Consider the following 8,979-nt stretch of genomic DNA (forward strand, 5'->3'; position numbering starts at 1 on the left):
AAATGTTAATCCATATAGTCAGGCTTGTTGGGTGTTACAGAAATAGCACCTGGTACATAAATGAAATGCAATACATTTATAGTAGATTTGCTATTGTTCTCTACAGAAGCAGCCCAGGTACCCCTGCTCTCATCCATACCATCTATATAGTGAAACGTGAGATTGTTCCACATACGCTGATGGATAGGGGACAGCACATGAATTAGTTACTTGCCAGGTGTGATGCATGTAAACAAAAAGGGACAGCTATCCTTAAACCTCATATATACAGTGCACTCAAAATCATTTCAGGAGTCTAAGAAATGCATATGTTTCAGCATGATCTGCACAACACTCAAATGCAGTCTGTAACCTTTATGAGCACTGATGCCTATAGGTCAACATACCAATGCAGCATCCACGCTAAATGCAAACTTGCACCCAGTGCTCATGTGTATTTAGATTTATAGCGTTAAAGGACAATCTATAAGAAGGCAATAGAAATCACTGGGCTCCCCAAAGGCATAGTAGGTTTTGTTTTGTTTCCAGACACTTAAAGCGGTAGCAAACCACTGAAAAAAAAAAACAAAAAAACCCGCAAGACATTGGCATAATGTGCTAGTATGCATCGCAATACTCACCTTAGAACAAAGCCCTTACAGCTGCGCCTGCACACCACTGAGAGGGCTGACATCTTCTCCAGTCCTTCCTTTCGGAATCCTGGGCTCTGGTGCTGTGAGTGGGGACGTCACTCCCATGCATGTGTGCGGGAGCCCTCGGTTCCGCAAAGAAGCTCTGAAGTTCCAGCACGGTATACTGGACCTTTAGAGCAAATGTGCAGGTGTCATGCAGGGCAAATATCATAATATAATATAAAGGTTAAATGTGCACCGTTTAGGAGGTATTTATTTTACCTACAGGTAAGCATTATAGGCTTACCTGTAGGTAAAAAAATAAAGCAGGGTTTAATAGCAGCTTTAAGCTAGCCATTGGCAGATTGAAATTTGGCCGGTTGGATCCATCTATGGGCAGCCTGTCAGTTTTTTTTTTTTTTTGTTTGATTACTGTATAGCCGCCAGCAGTGATCATTATATTCGGATGGCTGGGAAGCCTCCTGCTGTCAGAATAAAATAGCACTGCAGGAGGGATTTGCCCATCAACTCTGACTTTGTTGATGGGGAATACAGCAAATTTCATTCCTTCTTTTACTCAACTCGTGGTTAAAGAAAAGATAATTGCATAATGTATGGCCTACATATACAAAGAGTGCGCATTCACACAAATAAAAGTCCGCAAACATCAAGTGAAAAACAACAGTGATGTGCAATTCTTCTAAAAAAAAAAAAGTCCCGGAACAAGTGAAAACATTCAACTATCCAACTCCATCAATGTATCTTGAAGACATGACCAAGACACTAATGCCCTTCACCACAAATAAGGTTGGCCTCTTACTAGGGCTGAAATAACTAATCGATTAATCGACAACTAATCGATTATGAAATTAATCGATTACCATTTTCATAAGCGATTAATCGGCCAGTAACATAATGAGGTTAAAAAAAAACTAAAATGAGCCCTTTATAGTACAAAAAGAGCAAATAATCGCTACTGTAGATGTTACTTTCACAGTTCTACAGTAAAAAAATGAACCCCTTACAGTACAGGTGGTCCCCAGGTTACAAACAAGATAGGGACTTTAGGTTTGTTCTTAAGTTGAATCTGTTTGTAAGTCGGAACAGGTAAATTTTTTAAGTGTAGCTCCAGCCAAAAAATCTATTTTTAAGTCTTTTAGATAACCCTTCCCTAGGCTATAACCCCTGTAACATTTGTTTTGCTGTGTGTGCCCCTGCTCAGAATATTTCACCTCACTTTCTGTCCCAATGACAATTGGATTTTGAAAATTTGGGGTTATTAGGGAAATAAGGATTGGTGATAAAGCATCAGTGGAGACACCTTTTTCCCATATTAACTCTTACAGGAGTGAATTTCCCTTCCTAGGGGTAGATTTCCTCTCACTTCCTGTTGTCTCCTTCCGTTTGTAAGTAGGAGTCGTTTGTAAGTCGGGTGTTTGTAAGTAGGGGACCCCCTGTAGTGATTATCTGCTTTTTTTTTTGTACTATAAAGGGCTCATTTTAGTTTTTTAACCCCATTATGTTACTAAACGTCTTAGACCTGGTTCACATCTATGTATTTTTTTGGTGCTTTTTTGCAGAAGCGCACTGCAGTTCATTTACATGGTTTCCTATGGGACAAGTTCACATCTATGCTTTTTTCAGCCGCTGCGTATTTGGAAAGGGTCAGGGACTTTTTTTTAATGCAAAAACTGTGCTTTTTTGGTTCAATATGCTTCAACGGAGAAGCTGCAGAAAAGCATTTAATGCGTTTTTGCAGCAATTTGTGTTTTTTAATCTGCCCAACAACAAATTGGCTAAAAAAAATGCAAAAACACGAATCGCCGCAAAATTACGTGCGCAAAAATCAAAATGCACAGCAAAAAGCACTGCAGAAACAGATCAAAAGCAAACTGCCTAGGTGTGTACCGAGCCTTATGCTGGCCACACAGATCAATTTTCAGATGAGAATATGCGGGAAAAAAAAAATCTTTGTACATTCGCTGAATGAAAGAATGTTTGAAACTTTCACTTGTTTTTAACATTCTGTTTTTAAAATGAATTTAATTTATGAACGAAAACCACAAACACTGTCTGAAAATTCCTTTGACCAAGAAGTTTTCTATTTCCAAATTTTCCCGTCACTGTGATTGAAAATGAACGTCGACTTGACCCCACTAACGATTAGAAAATCGAACGAATGTACTTAAAATTAAATTTTTTTTTTGAAGGAAGACATTTGATCTCTGAGTCTGATAATATTTAGCAGATTCACCCTTTAATAGTATGTACAGTATATCTCTTGTCTAACAGTTTATACAGTATATCTCCTCTAATAGTATATACAGTATATCTCTTCTGTCTGTTATTCTCAGAGTGGATTAGATATTTTGCTCCCTAACCATATAGTTGGTTATTTATATTTAACACTGCATAGAGTTTTTTAAAACTTTACTTAACTAAATTATATGCCACACTCGATTAATCGAAACAATAATCGGCCAACTAATCGATTATGAAAATAATCGTTAGTTGCAGCCCTACCTCTTACCAAATATGAAAGATCCCCACCACAGAGATCAGCCAGGCATGCAATTAACAGACCTCCAGACATTCATCAATGGCAATAGCAGGACCCCAACTTCTAGTTCCAGCGATTCCAAGGATCAACAGGTCAGATCAGGTCACATCCACACTCAGAGGAGAACAGAGGCCACACATAGTGTAAAAAATAATGTATGGCCTGTCTTAGTTAAAGCAGTACAGGCAGGTCAGCTGGAAATAAAATTCAAGTCCCCACCAAAACAACTATTACTAGAATAAAATGCTGAAGATAAACACTGCCTGTACACAAAGAAATACCTGTCCCATGGTCAATATTCACTTTCTAAAGCTGCCTGCAGATTTTCAGCATCCAAAACATTGAGGTGCTTCAGATGCCTGGCCCCGCGCTGTGCTGGTGGTGGATGGAACCACCAGTTCACTATGTCAATACTGTGTCCTGAAGCAATGTAGAAGTTTGGTAGTGAGAATCACAGAGCCCAGTAGGGCCCAGATCAGGCATCTGACACTCCTGGATCTACAGTTCTTTAAGAGGGAGAAGATAGAGGGATAGAAGGGACAGGGATTAAAAGGAGAAGTTCACCATAATACTAAAATCTCAAAATTTACAGGCATCCACAATCTAAGACTAACCTATCTAGCCCTGTAAAGAAGAAATCGTTATACATACCTTTTCTGAAGCCGATCTGGTCCAGCCCCACGCTGAGCTGTCAGCAGTAGCTTCTCTGTGGAGGCAGGCGCAGAGGAGGCAAACAGAAGCCCCATAGTAACTCTATGGGTGACGTCACTTCCCATTGATTTCCCAGCCATCGTAGGCTGTCTTTTCTGCAAAGCTTCCGCCGCTGACCAGACCGGATCAGCTTCAGAAAAGGTATGCATAGCCATTTCTTCTTTACAGGGCTAGATAGGTTAGTCTTAGATTGTGGATGTCAGTAGATTTAGAGATTTTAGTATTCGGATGAACTTCCATTTTAATTCCTTTATTTATAGACAAACTTTTCAATCTACCAACAGAGACTCTAAAGTAAGGTGGTTAAACCTTTAGTCTGTGGGAAGAGGGTTTCAAAGTAGATGAATACTTACCTTATTCTTGGTTTCCCAAACAGCTGGCGATCCCACAATGTGGGCGTACCCTCAACTTATATACAATGCAGGACTGCCGTTTTTGCATTGTACATGTTGAGGTTAGCGAGGTGGCAACCACACACTCAGCGAAGAGGAATAAAATAAGTGTTTCTGCCTATCCTTGCACCCTAAACAAGAGTTTGACCCTTACTAGCAGAGGGGGAGAAACCAAGCACTTATGGCTGACTGGAGTTCAGCGTTCCAGGATGAGGAAAACTGTGCTAATAAATAACAATTTACCCATTATATACCTATCACTGCTTCCAACTTCTTCATTTCAAACATGAGAAGGCCTTCTTGAGGATTAATCACCAAAATTCCAAGGTGATTAAACACAGAAATGTATTTGCATAGGATTAAAGAGGAAAAAAAGAAAAAAAAAAAGCCTTGTGATTAACTCCTAAGCTATGAGATAACTAATAATGCCCTGACCGCTCCCATCACCAATATTATTAACAGACCTACACTGGATTATTACCACCTTCTTTCCTACAATAGCCCAGAGATGGGGAGTTCTCTAAAGGCCCCTACAGACAGCTTGGATTTCAGTCAATTCCTACTCAATCGGCTGAAAGTAGAGCCATGGGTGGCCCTGCCAGCAACATTTAAAAATGGTCTGAGCCGGGTAAATTTTATCTGCCAAAGACTGAACTATCAGATGCTGTCACTGTTGGGGTATTCCAACAGCTGTGGCTGTCTGAATACAATAGCCAGCAGGGAAGGTTCTTCAATTCACACTGTTTAGAGAGAATAGGGGAATTTCTTAAAGTGGAACTATACTCGCCTTCAATCCAGCAATACGCCATCCCAGATCTCCTTGCCGGGCCATTGTCATCTTCGGGCAGCCAGCTTCCAGGTCTCAATCACCGGCTGTTGTAACCAGTCGGGCCGAAATTACATTACTCCTGGACATGTGCGGGAGTTCAGACAGCTTCAGCATTGCCGAATGTGTGCAGCTCACTGTACAGGGTTGGTCAGGCAGGTAAGTAGCTTTAACACAGACAAAGCATGTCTCTTCTACATTACATTTCCTGCCTGTTCACCCATGATTTCCTAGAGTAAAGTTCCACTTTTACATTTTCTCTCATTCACCCTGCTTCAGATTTTAGTAATAGAATCAAATTTTCACTGATTGGTCAAACTGTTTGTGAGTTTCCAGCCATGACTGGGCAGCCTGGAGGCTAACCCCCAGACACACAGCTTCATTTTTTGAGACAGTTAGTACTTTTTTCTTGATAGTATTTAGTAACCACAAGGTATTGTATTTTTTACTATATAAAAAGGAAAAAAGGTTCAAAAACGTGGTAAAAAAAAAAATTCCTGAACTTTGTTTAAATAAAATTGCCAAGACAGTGTGAACACTGAACACCCCAAAATGACCCCCTTTTGTAAAGTAGACAGCCCAAGGTGACCTTTTTTTGCCACAATTTTTTTAGATATGAAGAAACATGCTGGTATTGAGGAAATTTAAACATGGAGCTCAGTAATGATGCACTAAATACATTAACATGTACAGGTCATACAGAGGGTAGAAATGAAAGGGTTCAGTTCACATCGAGTGGGAGGATTGAGTTATTGTGCAGGATAAGGAAGCTGAAGCCTTTAAAATACAAACTTTAGAGAGGAGATGAACAAGAAAGGAGGGTGTTAGGCTCGGTTCACACGGGGGCGACTTGTCAGGCGACCTAGCCGCCTGACAAGTCACCACCCGTTCTGTACAATGGAACCGTTCTAATCGGAGCGACGCAAGTCGCTCCGACTTAGAAGAAAGGTTCCTGTACTACTTTGGGGGCGACTTGCATAGACTTCTATACAGAAGTCGTCTTGCAAGTCGCCCCGGCAGTCGTGTGCAGGTCGCCTCGGTGAGGCGACCTGCAAGTCGTGCCGCCTCTGGTGTGAACCGAGGCTAAAAGATCCCAAAATAAAATAAAACTGCTGCTGCCTACCAGTCATTCATCAGATTGCCCTTCCCCTCTTACAATGGAGGAAGGTGAGGGCTCGCAAAAGTAAACACTGGCAATGTTTACATTTATGATCCCTGTGATTGGCCATCACAGAGCCCCTCCAATCGGATTTCTGTATTTTGCCTATGATCTGTTCTAATGACAGCACAATCACAGGCATAGTTTGTGTTACAGATACACGAACAAGTAGTAAACATAGTCCTCCAGAATACCACAGACAACTGATCATTTTGAGGTTAAACAATTTATCTTCCTGGTTCACTAATTCAGCTTCCTGTGTCAGCTCTTTTTCTCCAGAATCATCAATAGATGAATAATTGGCATCATCGCTTCTTTCCAGTGAGTGTGAACTGGCTTCGGAAGCCTGAACACTGACCCTGTAATCACTTTCCAGGGACACAACGCCGGACGCAGCAGTTTCCAAGGACGCAGCACCGAACACGCCAGATGCTGCAGTTTCCATGGACACTTGGCAGGCGCGCCACTCCCCAGCCCCCCCCCCCCCCCCGGAGGCGCCACTTCCCAGGGGACCCCTTTCGGAGGCGCCACTTCCCAGGGGACCCCTTTCGGAGGCGCCACTTCCCAGGGACCCCCTTTCGGAGGCGCCACTTCCCAGGGACCCCCTTTCGGAGGCGCCACTTCCCAGGGACCCCCTTTCGGAGGCGCCACTTCCCAGGGACCCCCTTTCGGAGGCGCCACTTCCCAGGGACCCCCCCCCACGGACGCGCCACTTCCCAGGGACCCCCCCCCACGGACGCGCCACTTCCCAGGGACCCCCCCCCCCACGGACGCGCCACTTCCCAGGGACCCCCCCCCCACGGACACGCCACTTCCCAGGGACCCCCCCCACGGATGCGCCACTTCCCAGGGACCCACCCCCCCACAGACGCGCCACTTCCCAGGGACCCCCCCCCCCCACAGACGCGGCACTTCCCAGGGACCCCCCCCCCCCCCACAGACGCGGCACTTCCCAGGGACCCCCCCCCACAGACGCGCCACTTCCCAGGGACCCCCCCCCCCCACAGACGCGCCACTTCCCAGAGACCCCCCCCCCCCACAGACGCGCCACTTCCCAGGGACCCCCCCCCCACAGACACGCCACTTCCCAGGGACCCCCCCCCCACAGACACGCCACTTCCCAGGGACCCCTTTCGGACGCGCCACTTCCCAGGGACCCCCCCCCCCCCACAGACGCGCCACTTCCCAGGGACCCCCCCCCCACGGACACGCCACTTCCCAGGGACCCCTTTCGGACGCGCCACTTCCCAGGGACTCCCCCCCCCCTCGGACGCGCCACTTCACAGGGACTCCCCCCCCCCTCGCGGACGCGCCACTTCCCAGGGACCCCTTTCGGACGCGCCACTTCCCAGGGACCCCTTTCGGACGCGCCACTTCCCAGGGACCCCTTTCGGACGCGCCACTTCCCAGGGACCCCTTTCGGATGTACCAGTTCACAGAGACATCACCCTGGGAATCTGGCTCAGTAAACAGGTATGGAGGTGACAAGGCCAGCATGCAGCCAGTGAAGCCCCCTGTATGAAGGGAATTACAAGGCTCGGTGTGGCCTGACAGGCAGGCTATGCTGGGATTATCACTCAGCCGCCCGTGGCCCTCGTCTGCTTCCAGCCCAGCAATCTCCAGAGCCCTCGTGACTACTTACGCCTTATCCACCAACTCCCGGACTTTCCACATGTTGAGCATCTCGGCTCCCGTTCCGTTCCACCGGCCCCGTGGACTCCTCTTTCGCTCTCACAAGCTCACACACCGGAGACTTGCCGATGTCACTCCGCGCAACCGCTCCAGTGCCCTACACGTAACGACCGTCCGCGTCACACTCCCACGCATGCGTGCTGGTTACCGACGCTCATCCGCCAACCACACCGCACCTGCGTAGTAAGACCATACGAACTCCGCCAGCCAGGGCGCGACTGCGCGTTGCAAGCGTGCAGGTGTCGTGCGGCGGCTGCGCGCACGCTCACTCAGGACTCTCCGTGCTACCGCTAGTGGCGCGTGCGCCTTAAAGTTCTTCGCCTTCAGCCTGTGGATGGTCCACGCAGGCAAGCGTGCTCCACCCCGAGGTGACGTAAACGGCAGGTAACTAGTGAGGCGCGTCATGGTAACAGGGCGAGGGGTGTGTGCGTCAGTCAGTGTTACCTGAAGCTCAGGAATGGCTGGTGACTGACAACACAACTACTCCTCCCTTGAATGTAGTCACACTGCACACTATAAGCCAGGGGAGGAAAAGGGAAATGTATTCATTTTGTTTAAAAGTAATCTGAAGTTTCATGGCTTTTTCAATAATTAGTAACTGTACAAATCCATATATAAAGTAAAACTATCGGCAAAATGTTTTATTTCATTTTGGATAGCGTAAGGGAAGGTTATATATAACCTTTGTCAGATTGTGGAGATTAGTGCCCCATTGCGGAGATTTACCTTCACTTCCTGTCCCATAACCAAACAGGAAGTGAGAGGAAATCCCTGTAAATTAAGGGAATTCCTTAGGGACCCCAGGCTATCAGAACTAGTGTCCTCAGAGGAAAATTTCCCCAATATTACTTTTCTGGGGGCAACCCAAAAATCTGGGGATTTTCTTTTACTTTCACTTTCGATGATAAAGGTAAACAGGACACATAGAGGGTGACTCTCCTTAACAGGGACACAGTAATAAAAACTGACAGGTGTTCTAATCCCTCCTCACTCTATCCAAAACTAAAAAAAAAAAGTTTTGCCTTTAG

General features: G+C 46.0%; 1 protein-coding gene across 2 annotated transcripts in view; it reads right to left on the reverse strand.

The window, feature by feature from the left end:
• The window catches only part of CLINT1 (clathrin interactor 1), a 146,751-nt gene extending 138,632 nt beyond the window's left edge, over positions 1 to 8,119 (reverse strand). The window contains exon 1 of one of the 2 annotated variants that reach the window (XM_073621177.1): positions 7,902 to 8,119. In XM_073621177.1, the coding sequence (XP_073477278.1) occupies positions 7,902 to 7,942 (41 nt within the window). In that variant the 5' untranslated portion in view covers positions 7,943 to 8,119. The remainder of the gene's footprint in view (positions 1 to 7,901) is intronic. The other variant, XM_073621176.1, reaches the window with a different exon arrangement.
• Positions 8,120 to 8,979: the final 860 nt, after the last annotated feature.

The sequence above is a fragment of the Aquarana catesbeiana genome, linkage group LG03, assembly GCF_042186555.1.
Source record: "Aquarana catesbeiana isolate 2022-GZ linkage group LG03, ASM4218655v1, whole genome shotgun sequence".
In the NCBI taxonomy this organism is placed as follows: domain Eukaryota; kingdom Metazoa; phylum Chordata; class Amphibia; order Anura; family Ranidae; genus Aquarana; species Aquarana catesbeiana.